The sequence below is a fragment of the Lampetra planeri genome, chromosome 31, assembly GCF_965212315.1.
Source record: "Lampetra planeri chromosome 31, kcLamPlan1.2.h2, whole genome shotgun sequence".
Lineage (NCBI taxonomy): Eukaryota > Metazoa > Chordata > Hyperoartia > Petromyzontiformes > Petromyzontidae > Lampetra > Lampetra planeri.
The window spans coordinates 7,307,333-7,323,191 of NC_136137.1; the positions used below are offsets into that span (position 1 = coordinate 7,307,333).

At 44.9% G+C, this 15,859-nt stretch overlaps 1 protein-coding gene across 2 annotated transcripts in view; it reads right to left on the reverse strand.

Annotated features, from left to right (window-relative positions):
• LOC144729164 (5'-AMP-activated protein kinase subunit gamma-2-like) overlaps positions 1–15,859 on the reverse strand; it is a 148,411-nt gene that overhangs the window by 109,357 nt on the left and 23,195 nt on the right. Inside the window, exon 1 of one of the 2 annotated variants that reach the window (XM_078609164.1) lies at positions 6,250–6,886. The exons of the other annotated variant lie outside the window; for it this stretch is intronic. Within the exon in view, the coding sequence (XP_078465290.1) occupies positions 6,250–6,372 (123 nt within the window). The 5' untranslated portion in view covers positions 6,373–6,886. Of the gene's footprint in view, positions 1–6,249; positions 6,887–15,859 lie in introns of those variants that run through there. 2 annotated transcript variants of the gene reach the window in all.

A 15,859-nucleotide genomic window follows, 5' to 3' on the forward strand; every position in this document is an offset into this window, starting at 1 on the left:
CGTTTCGTCAAACGCAAATCCAGGATTTGAACTCGTAACCTTTTCGCTGTGATTCGAGCGCTCCGACCACTGCTAGGAGCCTCCTGCCAACCATCCTTAAGTGTCAGCGAGGCTTCTCCGAGTTATGCATTCTTCAAACCAGGCGATTCTATAAATATCAAACCACTTTTTTTTTACACGCTGTTTATTAACTCACTCTGTTGTTGTATAATCAAATCTTGTAACTCAATTTTTACCCACTTCCCAATTTGGTATCGACTGCAAACTTGGTATACTGATGTCATACTGATGACAATACTATATTCTATCGTAAAAAAATAAAAACATATTTTTTAAAACATGTTATGTTTCGGCTTGGCTCTAATTGTCCACGCTCAACTGACGTTGGCTGTAAATCACCACGGCCCCTTACGTTATGGCAAGCTTCGGGGCCACTTCCTGGAGTCGTGGAGTTCTTCCATTACTAGTACGGTACATTTCATTCAAGCGTGTTTTTAAAAAAGTATTTCTAAAATATTACTTATTTATATATACATTGCCCAGCGTCAATGGATATCCTCCGTCGCCGTTATTCAAGTGTATTGGTCGGACTGTGTGACGCGGCGTGTCACGTGTTTGGAGAGCAGCATCACGTGACGTCTTGAGATCTGAGCGTCTGTTCAAGGGATTGTCGCCTCTGGTCTCCAGGTCACGCACCTCTCCTCTGAGTCTATCTCAAGAGTCTTTATGGCTTGTCTACAGTCCTCCTATCCCTATCTCTTGTTTATTTCTCCTCTCACGAATCTAGTGCCTCTGTGCCGTACAGCCGTATTTCTCCATAGCTCGCAGAGCCCTCAATGGCCAAATATGGGCCAGTGTACCACCGGCGAAAAGAACCCTGGCCTATGTCAAACACTGACAAAAATACACAGCTAAAGTACAAAACACACTGGAAATGTTTCAGATAAGACACAATCGTGGTGTCTTAATTACATTCTTGAAATCGACAAACCTCTTTAAATTTAAATATATATATTTTCTTTTTCCCCGAAATTCCATTCAGTGTGTGTGGTCTTGCCAACGTGTCTCGAAACTAATCGATTTACATGAACAAACCCTGCTGGTGAGCAGTGCGTTGTCTCCTCGTGCAAGAAAATATCTCCAGCAGTAGACGCAGCAGAGCTACTACGGAAGTCAATTCAAAAGCCTCTTATTCACACCCAAGTGGTGCACCAATATATTTGTGGAAAACATGTTGTAACAACTATCTGTCAACCCACTTTTACATCATTAGACCTCCTTTGCCAGTACCAAAATATAATAATAGGGTTTTTCCCCTTTTTTCTGGCAACAAAAAAAGGGGAAAAACCCTATTATATTTTGGTACTGGCAAAGGAGGTCTAATGATGTAGATGCTTACCCCGAGCCCTTATTTCTCTGATAGTGCATTGTCTTTGAGCTGTGTACGCCTTTTGGCGTCATCTGGTCGAGCACCAATTGAGACGAGACTCAAAAGAAAGCTGTCTCTGGTGTGGACCAATCAGTTTCAAGGACAATGCATATATTATCAGTGTGTTTTTTACACTATGGGAACCTCATTTGCCAGTAAAAATATGATAATTGTTTTTTTACCCTTCTATCTGGCAACAAAACTGACACCTTTTTACAAGGAGTCATGTTTGCATAGACCGCAATACCTGCAGTCATAATACAAACAAAAGAACATAACTCTGATAATGTGCACTGTCCTTGAAGTTGATTGGTCCACACCCGAGACAGCTTTCCTTAGAGCCTAGTCTCACATGGGTTGGACCAGATGACGCCAAAAGGCGCACAACTCAAAGACAATGCACCATCAGAGAATGAGAGCTCGGGGCAAGCATCTACACTATGGGAACCTCATTTGCCAGTAAAAATATGATAATTGTTTTTTTACCCTTCTATCTGGCAACAAAACTGACACCTTTTTACAAGGAGTCATGTTTGCATAGACCGCAATACCTGCAGTCATAATACAAACAAAAGAACATAACTCTGATAATGTGCACTGTCCTTGAAGTTGATTGGTCCACACCCGAGACAGCTTTCCTTAGAGCCTAGTCTCACATGGGTTGGACCAGATGACGCCAAAAGGCGCACAACTCAAAGACAATGCACCATCAGAGAATGAGAGCTCGGGGCAAGCATCTACACTATGGGAACCTCATTTGCCAGTAAAAATATGATAATTGTTTTTTTACCCTTCTATCTGGCAACAAAACTGACACCTTTTTACAAGGAGTCATGTTTGCATAGACCGCAATACCTGCAGTCAAAATACAAACAAAAGAACATAACTCTGATAATGTGCACTGTCCTTGAAGTTGATTGGTCCACACCCGAGACAGCTTTCCTTAGAGCCTAGTCTCACATGGGTTGGACCAGATGACGCCAAAAGGCGCACAACTCAAAGACAATGCACCATCAGAGAATGAGAGCTCGGGGCAAGCATCTACACTATGGGAACCTCATTTGCCAGTAAAAATATGATAATTGTTTTTTTACCCTTCTATCTGGCAACAAAACTGACACCTTTTTACAAGGAGTCATGTTTGCATAGACCGCAATACCTGCAGTCATAATACAAACAAAAGAACATAACTCTGATAATGTGCACTGTCCTTGAAGTTGATTGGTCCACACCCGAGACAGCTTTCCTTAGAGCCTAGTCTCACATGGGTTGGACCAGATGACGCCAAAAGGCGCACAACTCAAAGACAATGCACCATCAGAGAATGAGAGCTCGGGGCAAGCATCTACACTATGGGAACCTCATTTGCCAGTAAAAATATGATAATTGTTTTTTTTACCCTTCTATCTGGCAACAAAACTGACACCTTTTTACAAGGAGTCATGTTTGCATAGACCGCAATACCTGCAGTCATAATACAAACAAAAGAACATAACTCTGATAATGTGCACTGTCCTTGAAGTTGATTGGTCCACACCCGAGACAGCTTTCCTTAGAGCCTAGTCTCACATGGGTTGGACCAGATGACGCCAAAAGGCGCACAACTCAAAGACAATGCACCATCAGAGAATGAGAGCTCGGGGCAAGCATCTACACTATGGGAACCTCATTTGCCAGTAAAAATATGATAATTGTTTTTTTACCCTTCTATCTGGCAACAAAACTGACACCTTTTTACAAGGAGTCATGTTTGCATAGACCGCAATACCTGCAGTCATAATACAAACAAAAGAACATAACTCTTGCGGTCTATGCAAACATGACTCCTTGTAAAAAGGTGTCAGTTTTGTTGCCAGATAGAAGGGTAAAAAAACAATTATCATATTTTTACTGGCAAATGAGGTTCCCATAGTGTAGATGCTTGCCCCGAGCTCTCATTCTCTGATGGTGCATTGTCTTTGAGTTGTGCGCCTTTTGGCGTCATCTGGTCCAACCCATGTGAGACTAGGCTCTAAGGAAAGCTGTCTCGGGTGTGGACCAATCAACTTCAAGGACAGTGCACATTATCAGAGTTATGTTCTTTTGTTTGTATTATGACTGCAGGTATTGCGGTCTATGCAAACATGACTCCTTGTAAAAAGGTGTCAGTTTTGTTGCCAGATAGAAGGGTAAAAAAACAATTATCAGTGTGTTTTTTGTTTGCATTTTGACTGCAAGCATTGTGGTTAATGCAGACATGAATCCTTGTAAAAAGGTTTCAGTTTTGTTGCCAGAAAAAATGGGAAAAACCCTATTATTACAACCCACTTTTGTTTATCGCTACGGTACTGATTTAAATCAAACGACTCATCGGAAGAGGCTTTTGCTCGCAATGTTATATATTGCCTTACGGGTTTAAAAATGAAGGTCATCTATAAACCAATCACTCCGAACGCATTTTGGCAAGTCCACTCATGCACTGATAAGGTCAATTTAGTGGCTCCCTTTGTCCAAGGTACAAACTAGAAAACTGGGTTACTCTGAACACGTCGCGTGAAAAGGCGACAGGGTCCACGATGATTTGAGCCAAATTCCAATGTGACTTTCAGATCGGCTACGTTTCTCATTGCGACGTGTCTTAGCTTATAAGGGCGTAATGATGCATCGGATCGTCGAATATCCGTTTTGCGATTGTGAACGAGGTCGCTCTAGCAATTGGGAACTATGCCGGTTATCTTGAGTCATTACCTGGTTTAACAAAGTAAAAATGTCTTGACTCTCAAAGCTCAAGGTACATGCATTTAATCGTGCATTTTCGTTTCTTATCCTCACCTCCGATGAGCGAGGTTGGCTACGTATGGTGCGAAAGAAGTTCAACATACATTTGTAACAATTACGCGTTTAAGGTAACAATTACGCGTTTAAGCTTAAAATGCAGACTAATAAAAACGATTATTGAGCCAAATTGAGGATCTGAATTGCAACAATTTATCGGATCGGTGTGGGTGTAGGTTTGAATTATTACGGCCATGACAGCCCAGTCGGTTAAAATCCCATGTAAGGGAAAAAAAAAATCCCATGTAAGCGATTTTAAAATCCCATCCCATACCCATCATGATCAACTTATCTTTCTGGAGTCAGTAATACGAGTGTAATGCGGGCGGTCCAGTCGTTTATTACACGAGTACCACCGACTGCCGATGCCACAACTTTCCTCGAAAAATTAAGGAATATTGGACCCTCCCACCACATCAACTTGTAATTTCCATCAATACTATTCAAAGCCCTTCCTAAATTACATTTATAGCATATTCTTAGGTTTTTTCGGTAAAGTCACGTAGGTAAAACATCAAAATTAATGAAAATAAAATAAAACAAGACATTTATAGCATTTTATTTAGACAACACAAGGCATGCATATGTATGTTACGAATTGTTGGAGAAAACAATATCCTTACTCCAAATCTCTTACAAACGAGAGAATGACTCAACGGTCTAAAGAGTTGAGAATTCGACTTGTCAACGAGACGCTCTTAAAAGGCAAAACGGTGCATGAACTAGCGAGGTGAAGTATGGTCAATACAGTAATATCGTGCACTATGTACAATATTCAGTTGTTTGTATGTTTACAAACTAAGACCTTGATACCGTATTCCAATAAGCAAAAAATACACTTTTCTCAGAGTTTAGCAATTTAGAAGTTGATACAATAAATACTGCATTTAGCTTTACGACAATTTGCAGTGTCAGTATTGGCACATAGCGACGAATTTTGTTTTTGCAAAAGCTGCAGAGGTCCTGATATCACCGATTCGTTAACATCCCCTTTTACAGCAGACTTCTCATTTTGGCGAGTACAAAAATATATAAAAGACATTAAGAAACACCAACAGTGCAATATGTATACCGTCCTTAATGTATACACCGAGTATATAGTTGCGTACAATACAATACACAGAGCACACACCAAATAGGGGGAGCTTAATGTGCCATGAAAGATGTAATAGTGATGGGTAGGAGCACACTTGCCCCAACGTGGCAAGTTTGACAATTGTAAGTGTTGTTGTTGCTGCACCACGGTTGGCTGGCGTGGTGGGGAAGAGTGTGGGGGGCATTGCTGCCACTTATTCTTCCAAGGCGTCTGGCCGAATGTTATGAGCGAGGTTGGCCAAACACTGCCCAACAGAGAGAGAGAGGGAGGGAATTTCAGAGCGGAGCTCCCTCCAATTGGAGCAGGCTCCGACCTACTTCTTGGCAGCCGGCGGGGTGAGAGCGCACGCCGTTGCGGGGCTGCGCCTCTTTTGTTTCGTCCCCCCATGAGACGCTCCGGAAAAGTAAAACGCACCCCAAATGTCGTGCCCGATGTCAACCCATTAAAAGGCATACAGATGTGGTTTCTCATATATGCATGGGCTGAGTTCGGGGGGGGGGCACGGGGGGGGGGGGCAGTGTCCCCCCAAACTAGACACTTTAATTAATGAATTTTCAGTAGTTTAAAAGCAAGATGAAAAAAAAGTTTTCTATGCGCACGCAATTCCTAATACTAGGGCCAAAGCGAACCCCTACCACCCCCCCCCCCCCCAATTTCGAAGTCAAACTCCACCTATGCATATATATTACACACACAAGACTCCCCATATAGAACTAGCAACTCCTGTTTGCGAGAACCTATCTATGGCACAATGCCAAACACACACACACACCCCTACCGAATTATAAGACACAACTCCAACTTTTTCTTTCAAATCCAGAAAAAAGATGTGTGGGGCGGGGGGGCGGAGGGGTGAGCGATAATTGCTCTCTTATAATCCGCTGAATCGGCAGCGACACAAAACAAATACCTGCAGGAACTGCGAAGCCCGCCTCCTCGTCGTCGAGTTCATCTGCACCGCGGACTGGGAGTCGAACCCTAGACCTGGATCCTCTGCGGCCAGCGCCGCCGTGCCCTTGCGCGTCCTCCTCATCGCCTCGCGAGCGCGCTGCGCTCCGCTCACAGCGGAGCTTCTTTGCGGCGGCTCAAGGGAGCGTAGAGGTGCCGTTGCCCGTTTGTCTCAGGGCTGTAATTCAAGCAGAATTCAACCCCCGTGTTCGTAGATCCGCGGGTGATCCCAGCTCTGCCTCGCCAGGGAGGTTTTATTTGACTGCCCGCCTGCCTGCCAGCCTCAATCAATCAATGAGCTCTCGCCTGGATTTGAGCACGTTACCGCCGTATTGAGTGAATTCATCAATGCCCTCTCCATAATCTCGCCACCCTGCTACCCATTCGACCAACGACCGACCCCCACCCACATACTCAACTTCCAAAGCACTTCTTCAACCAATCGCCATTCAAATCGTCCACTTAGCTAACCACCCACCTACCCCTAACCACGCACCCACCTGCCCACCGACTCAACCGCACCTCCCATTAGCACGGTCTGCTAGGTACTGTGCGAAAGAAGTTCAACGTACATACAACCACTTACTCATCCACACACCTAACCCATGCACTGACCCGACCACCTATCCACCCACCCACCTACTCACCTGCCCAACCACCATCATTCACCTACCGACTTGACCACCCAGCCACCCACCCAACTACCCTACCACCCACCCAACTACCCTACCACCCACCCAACTACCCTACCACCCACCCAACTACCCTACCACCCACCCAACTACCCTACCACCCACCCAACTACCCTACCACCCACCCAACTACCCTACCACCCACCCAACTACCCTACCACCCACCCAACTACCCTACCACCCACCCAACTACCCTACCACCCACCCAACTACCCTACCACCCACCCAACTACCCTACCACCCACCCAACTACCCTACCACCCACCCAACTACCCTACCACCCACCCAACTACCCTACCACCCACCTACCTGCCTACCTATGCCAATAACCAACCCAACAAGGCCTAAGCGACGTCCCTAAACCGCCGATAATCCAAGCAGCCAGCGAGCTCCCCGACACAACCACGACCCGGGTTCGAACCTGCACGCGGTTTGTTTTGAGCGCTGCAGTTATCACCTCAGCCTCCAACAGTGCCAACAATCGCTGTTCAAACACGTTTTTCTGGCACGTTCACTATATTTCTGCTCGTGTGTGCTCGTGTCTGTGTGTGTGTGTGCCTGTGTGTGCAACAGGATAGACGTACAAATATATTGACGCAGTGTGGGTGCGTGTGTTTTCCTTTCGTGTGTCAGTGTGTGTGTGTGAGCGTGAGTTGTGAGCGTGTGTTGGTGGATGTGTGTGTATGTCACTGTGGGTGTGTCAGTGTGTGTGAGCGTGTGTATGAATGTCAATGTGTGTGTGTTGATGGATGTGTGTGTATGTCATTGTGGGTGTGTCAGTGTGTGTGTGTCGGTGTGTGTGAGCGTGTGTATGAATATCAATGTGCGTGTGTTGGTGGATGTGTGTGTATGTCACTGTGGGTGTGTCAGTGTGTGTGTGTCAGTGTGTGTGAGCGTATGTATGAATGTCAATGTGTGTGTGTGTGTTGGTGGATCAGTGTGTCACTGTGGATGTCTGTGTCTGTGTCAGTGTGTGTGTCAGTGTGTGTGTCAGTGTGTGTTACATTGTGTGTGTTGTCCTTTTGTCTGTCAGTGTGTGTGAGCGTACGTATGTAAATGCGCGTGTGTTGGTGGATAAGTGTGTGTGTGTCACTGTGGGTGTGTCTGTCTGTGTGTGTGTGTCAGTGTGTGTCACATTATGTGTGTGCGTGTTCTGATCGGTTTGGTTTTTGAGTGTCAGAGTGCACATATATAGCTGTGTGTGCACGTGTATATGCAGCCTCTGTATGTGGTACGTGTGTTGTTCGTGTGCCTTGCATGTGTTGAAGGGTTGGTCTATGTACGTGTGTTTATGTTGGTACGTGTGTGTATCCGTATGCGTGTGCATGTTAGAGGGTGCGCCGGCGTGTGCGCATCTTGGGTGTCTTTCCATACATGTTACGTGCATATTACCTGTGTATGCACATGCTGTAGTAGTTGTGTGTGTGTGCTGTAAATAGTGTGTATTAATTACAGTGCAGTCCTGTGTTTGTCGGTGAATACGCATGTCCAGGATGTATTCGTGTATTGTTATACGACACGAAGCGTGTGAGTGGATCTGCCAGTGTGCTTGTTAAGATTATACGAATATGTAATACGCGTAAAGGTGCACGCAACCTGCAGGTGTTTATGCACGTGATAAATGTACAGTATCTGGAAAGCGAAATAATTATTTGTGTACAAATGTGATGAAGGTGGCTCTGTATGCACATTAGTCTGTTTGTGCATTTCCGTGTGGTCGCTGTTTGAAAGTGTTAGGAATTAATGATGGGGTAGGTGGTGGGTGATGGTCGTGTGTGCATTGGTATGTTGGCATTTGGCTGTATATGCGCGCGCGTGTGTGTGTGTGCACTTAAATACCTGCAGATATAGTTATGAATCACAGCTTTGCATGTGAATTGACGATGCCCGCCAACAGTTCCCCAATGGACATGCACTTCCGCGAATTCACCTGAAACGCACCTGACACTCAGCTGGCCACCCCGCTCGCTGCTGCTGCTGCAACCACTTTCACGAGCTTGAGTCCAGCCCTATCCTGCCCTTTACCCTGGGGATGTATATATATATAAACAATTGGAGGTAAGCAACAAAGAGAGAGAGCGGGGCGAGGGAGAGAGAGCGAGAGAAATGTCCTCGCAATAATTCTGCCCCAAAAAAAGGGAAAGTATCTCTTTTTTTCACTGGACTTAAAAAAATATTTAAAGAAAACAAAATGGTAATTTGCTGACTCACTAAAATGTCTGTCGCTCGGAGGTGCTGTGAGCTTTTAAAGTCAAAATACCTCACTTGGAGCACTCACAAAATCCTAACCCAAACCATAATAGACATCCAGACCCTAATCCTAGCCTAACGAACCAACCAGACCCTAACCGGAACAAAACTAGCCTCTAAACCGACACTCAACTCGAATGAAACAAGCCAACCAGACCATCACCCGAGCCCAAACCCTACGAGCAAACCGCATTGGTTTTGGTTGCCCTATGGATAAACTCTCACCCGACATATGAATGTGGAATTTCCACCACTGGCTTAGGGCTGTAAGCAGCAGATGACCACCGCCCCACTGATCATTTGAGCAGGAAATCACTTACACTCGCCAACAATACATACCCTAACATCAGCCCGATCCATATCGAACGTAACCAACCACAGACCAAAACGCCACCCAATCAGACCCTGAGCCCGATCCCTAACTCCCTCATCTCGAACCTTGACAGCGTGGCTCTGGCGCATAACCGGGGACCGTGTCGGTGACTCCCCGGGGGGAAGGGGGGGGGGGTTCAGGTTCAGGGCTCGATTTGCTCTTCACTCCCAGAACGTTACCGTCCACAGTGCTCCGTGGTCATCTTTTGTACAGGCGTTGGTTAACGCCACGCATTCCTATTCTCTGAAGGTCTGTCAACTGTTCAATTTCAGTCGCCATTTTGATTCCAAATGGGTCACGTATTTCAATAACCGCCCACGTGTCTTTTTTGGAGTAGAAGCTTGCAAAACATAATAGAGTGCTAATAATCTTCTTCTATATATATAAAAGTTAAAATTTGTCTGTGGGTTTGTGGTGGGGTTTGTGGCGGGGCTTGTGTGTGTTCGCACGCTTGCGAAGGATTTGGCTCTCCAACCGTGGGGTTTACGTTAAATAAAAATAGCCAGGTACCACGCCGTAAGCCCTGCCGTGAGCAAGCGCTATTCCTTTCTCACATCCGTCAACTTTAAATTAGTTTAATTAGCGATTTAGTGCGATTTCTGTGCGCTTTGCATTTATTTATTTGTGACGCGTGCACGACCATACCAATTCACGCGCCTTTGGTGGGGAGGACGGCCCATGCCAAGTCGCACGCCTTCGGTGGGAGTGAGGGGGACATTTTCTTTCGCGTTAAAAATGCTATAAAATACACTAAACGCTGACGTTAATGCTTCACTGTGTGATGTCCCCCCCACCCCGATGCGTGCAGTTATTACTACTATACAGTCGCTAGATGATACCACTATAGGCCGTAGATATTACTGCACAGCGGCCGGGGAGATCGTGGCTGGGGGGGGGGGGGTCAGGGGTAGCAGCCCAGCCCCAGCCTGCCAAGGTGCCACTTCGGCCGGCTGGACAATCTAGGCGAGGCCAGAGGCTCTGCACGGGACTAGGCCTCACCACGCCACTCTGTCAGGTGAGTACTTTGTGCTATGGAGTCGATAAATACTGCTATAGAGTCAGCATGTACTACTGTAGTCATAACAGGTACTACCACAGTCGGTATGCACTGCTGTAATCATAGCAGGTACCACCACAGTTAGTACGCACTGCTGTTAGATTTTTAGGAGTAGTTTTTAAATATTTTTTTGGCCCGGGAAACGCCGGGTACATAAGCTAGTACATAATAAAAAATAAAGTGAACACAAGTGGTCGTCATCATGTGTTGCGATCGAAACGCCGTGATAATTTTACTAACTTTCTTTTTATTTATTTTTTCTATCTACGTGACTTTACCGAAAGAACCGAAGAATATGATTTCCTGCAGTCAAGAAAGTTTTAAGTCAAAATATAATACAATGCATACTCTCTGGTTCTTTCGGTAAAGTCACGTAGGTATAAGATAAAATAAAAATAAATCACGACGTTTTGATTGCAACACAAGCAATCATCATCAGGTGATAATACAGTGCGTTGAGGTACTGCATACTTTAAATCAATTGATAAAGGACAACAGTGCATGACCTATAGATAGCCTTACCCCTGCCATAGAAAGATGGACTTTCCCCCCAGAACTCTTAAAAACGGTCTTTTAAAGAGGGGGTACAGTATTTAGTCTCAATTGGGCTCTCAAACAAAACAGAGTCAAACAACTTAAGTTCCTTTGTTAATCCGCTGCTGAATGAAGGAAAGCCTCCCTCACGCCGCGACGTGATGATAACTTTTACATCATTAAACCTCCTTTGCCAGTACCAAAATATAATAATAGGGTTTTCCCCCATTTTCTGGCAACAAAACTGAAACTTTTTTTTACAAGGATTCATGTCTGCATTAACCACAATACTTGCAGTCATAATGCAAACAAAAAACATACTATGATGGTATGGACCAACCAGTTTCAAGGACAATGCATATATTATCATAGGACTAGTGATGTCGTAAGCCGCGACCAGGACTCAAACTTGGATGTCCGGGTTCACAGGAGAGCGTGGTAACCTGTGCGCCACAACTCACCCTTAGGGCCCTTATACCTGGACATAAATGTAGGACTTTATTTACCTTGTGACGAGCACTGCTCTGAGCTAGTTTGACCAGGAAACAACTTAAATACGTTTTTTTTCTAGGCAGGAGAGAGTGAGTGAGACAAGCAACAGAGAGATAAGATATACTCTACGGAGGAGAGAGAGAGAGGAACATGGCCATGAAATAGATAATGTAGATGTAACGGAGGAATAAGGTACACACGGAGATAAGATAGGTTAATGGGAAAGGGACTTGTTGATTTGGTGCGGTGGTTCGGGCCACGGTCTTATGAACCCTGAGTTCGATTCGCTGTCGGGGCTCTAAGATAGGCAGCGAATGATATCTGAATCGGTGCACCATCCCTTCCCTCAATCTTCACCAATCTACACTAACCAAAGTGGTGAAGTATGGTCATACAACCTCTCTGCATGATACGGGGAAAGGCCTTCAGGAGTGAATCAACAAAGGGGTGTACATTTCTATTTACAGTCCTGTATCTTATTTGTTGATTTAGTTTGTGTATACTGTATAGATCTAATTTGTAGATTTTTATTCAACTTTGAGTCATGATTCTTTTGTATGATTGTATCTTGCTGACCCGCCACTACTGGGCATCTGTGAAAAATAACTTCATCGCTCATCAGATTCCTCCGGTCTAAATAAAGAATCTGATCGTAATTATGGAGAATACCAATCTCACCAAGGCCATCACTCTCACCTAGAAGATGCAAACCAAATATGTCCCTCGAAATTGGGGAGAGGATCTAGGTGTGGAAGTAGGGTCTCCCCAGGCCTACTCAAGCAGTAAAAACAAAGGTATTCCACCGGATAAAAATATATAAACTTAAGTGGAAATCAAAATTGTGTGTATTGCCTAAATTGCATGCTGTGACACACTCGAAAGTTCAGTCGTACGTTTTTATTGCCCCGTGAAACCCAGCTGCCATTCTTGCAAAGCTTGGCGATGTTCCGCTGGACTTGCTGCCGTGTGTGACATCCACATGGCCACATTTAAAACAAAAACACAGAGCTTCAGGAATCAACTTGGATAATTGAGTCACTGAAAGACCCTCCTCTCGGCACTTGGAAGTGAAACTTTGGATATCATCCAAGAGCAAAACGCGCCACAATCTGAAAACACATCTGACGGCAGCTATACATCAGTATACTACCACGAAATCCCACACAGCCGTGTCCTTACATGGGATGTTTGACCCATTGCTTCCTGATTATTGGTGTGTACGAGGAAGCTGGATTGCCTTTTGCCTCCAGGAAAACCTCACCGAGCCTCATGACTCCTTCAAGAGGATCCAGCTAAAGCTGTTACTCGGTAGTGGGGGATTGAGAGACAACTACACACATCTTGTTTAACAATTTACTGACTGTACTGTTTATTACAAACGATTTCCCATGCATATAAACCTTTAACACGATCCAGTAAACCATGCCCTCACAGTGCAGGTTAGAGCAATCAATTTAAATACATTTTGTATTAGATAATTGTACTGTTAGATTTTAACATACAGTACAGCCGTTTGTAAAGCCACTATTTGATAAAGGAGTCACCACGCCGTGTCGGTCAATGGGGGGGGGGGGGGGGGGTGTTGTTTGACCATACTTCACCATGTATGGTCAATAACGCAGGTTGGTGTAGCTGGGAATCAAACTCAGGTCGTTGAGTTCATAGGGGTTGTTCTTGTTTTTGTCATGACGCTGCCGTGTTTCTAAATGCCAAGTTGCCCCACGCACAGTAAAACCATGGTAGACTGCGCGAGCACAGCTAATTTTAAAGTGAATCCTGAGTTCGATTCGCTGTCTGGGCTTGCAGCTGCGTTTCAGGCTGGATTTATTAATAGCTCGGCCTACATGTGTATTTATTTCCTAGTCGCTGGTCTTATTTACACACATTTTCCCCTTTCTCCTTCCGATGCTAAAAGCAGCATGGAACAGCCTTGGAAAAGGACCCTCGGAATATTGGGCTACCACACCAACTGCATTTGCATCCAGCAGTGTGCTTACCGGCTGCACTTTGTCAAAGCTGTATTACTCGATTTAAAGCTTTCGTTACTGCAGGGATTCATCTTCTTGGTTCTTTCGGTAAAGTCACGTAGAAGGGAAGTAATAAAATAATAAAAATAAAACATAATAAAATAAAATAATTCTCACGACGTTTCGACTACAACGCAAGCAGCCGTCTTCAGGTGAAGCAGCCGTCTTCAGGTGAAGACGGCTGCTTGCGTTGTAGTCGAAACGTCGTGAGAATGATTTTATTTTATTATGTTTTATTTTTATTATTTTATTACTTCCCTTCTACGTGACTTTACCGAAAGAATCAAGAAGAAAGCTATATTTTTTGCATTCCTATAATGTTGGTGTGGGTTTTCTCTGGGCGTTGCGATATTCCCCCCCCTGCATATAAAAACGAACGAGTTGCCAATCTATCCGAGCACAATACTCCTAACTGAGCCTTCAGACTCGGTGAGGTTGTACCACATTATCATGAAAAGGCAAAGGTGCAGCCCTGCAATTGATTCCTCACAGCACTTTCCTCACGGAAGTGCTCGAGCCCTTACAGACGGATATTCAGCCTAATCTTCCAGGCCGGCCAAACATTTGAAAAGGATGGAGTTACCCACACTTCACCCCACCAATACACGACCTGGCAATCGACTCCGGTGTACCTTTTTATATTACTGGGTGGACAGAGATGGGACTGCTTTAGAATCTTGTCCACCGTTTTCACTACCGGACCGGGTGTTGCTAACTATTGCCAAATCTTCCATGTAATGGCACGATGGGCAAGCGATTTTAGATGTTGCAATTGTGCTTGTATTTCAACAACTATAAATGGACCGTCTTTGAACAACCCTCACTAACACCGAGCGCCAGATGCCGCCCGTGCAGCTTCGAATTTGCTTGTCGTTGGTGAGCTCTTTATAATACTGCAAATCAGTTAGCATGGGGGGGGGGGAGGCACTTTGTAAACAGGCTACAACTTTTGAATGGGTGCAGCCTGTAAAACGAGCTTAAGCTTTGCACTTGGGACCATCCCTGCACGGTGCTGGCACGATAAGAATGTCCGCGGTGTGGCCATTTAAAAAAAAAACGTAAACACACACTCAAGAGTGCACACACACACACTCACACAGCAGCCTGCAACAGCAGCAGACCTCCACCAGCCCTTATTTAACCCTTGCACCCTCAGGGAAAATGTAATTACAGCAGGGGCACAACACCGCGGCCCGGCTCCACGCATCACATCACTTTATTTTCCACTTGCAAGCAATGCGTGGCTCACATAGAAGCAGGTGGCTATGCTAGGGTGGCGTGGAGGGTGTTTCGCTTTGGATAAATCGGTCTACGAATAGTAATAGGTTTTTACCCCTTTCATCTGGTACAAAAACTGACACCTTTATACAAGGGATCATGTTTGCAATAACCACAACACAAGCAGTCAAAATGCAAACAAAAAGAAACAACTCTGATAATGATAATGGTATGCACTGTCCTTCAAGTTGATTGGTCCACACCCGAGACGGCTTTTCTTTGAGCCTAGTCTCCATTGGTGTTGGACCAGATGACGCCAAAAGGCGTACAACTCAAAAACAGCGCACTATCAGAATATTGAGAGTTCGGGGTAAGCATTTACACTTAAGCATGTACACTTACCCCGAGCGCTGTTTTTGAGTTGTACGCCTTTGGCATCATCTGGTCCAACACCAATGGAGACGAGGCTCTAAGAAAAGCTGTCTCGGGTGTGGACCAATCAACTTCAAGGACAGTGCTTATCATTATCAGAGTTGTTTCTTTTTGTTTGCATTTTGACTGCTTGTGTTGTGGTTATTGCAAACATGATCCATTGTACAAAGGTGTCAGTTTTTGTACCAGATGAAAGGGTAAAAACCTATTACTATATTTTGCTACTGGTAAAGGAGATGTCTCATAGTGTAAACGGTCTACGAATGTTTCCTTGATTAGTACGGATTTAGAGATGCGCTAACATTCATCATCGATAGATCTATCCCTTACACCCCAACAGCCAACACGGTTCCGTTGGGGCGCGTGCTGTTAGAGAGCGTGCCTATAAAGGCTGACGAGCATCACGCTCAGACGCCTTTGTCTTCCCAGTGCAGATTTTTTTTTACACGGAACACCAGGTACTCATTTGAGGCTGAGTCAATCTAGGCGAGGCCCAG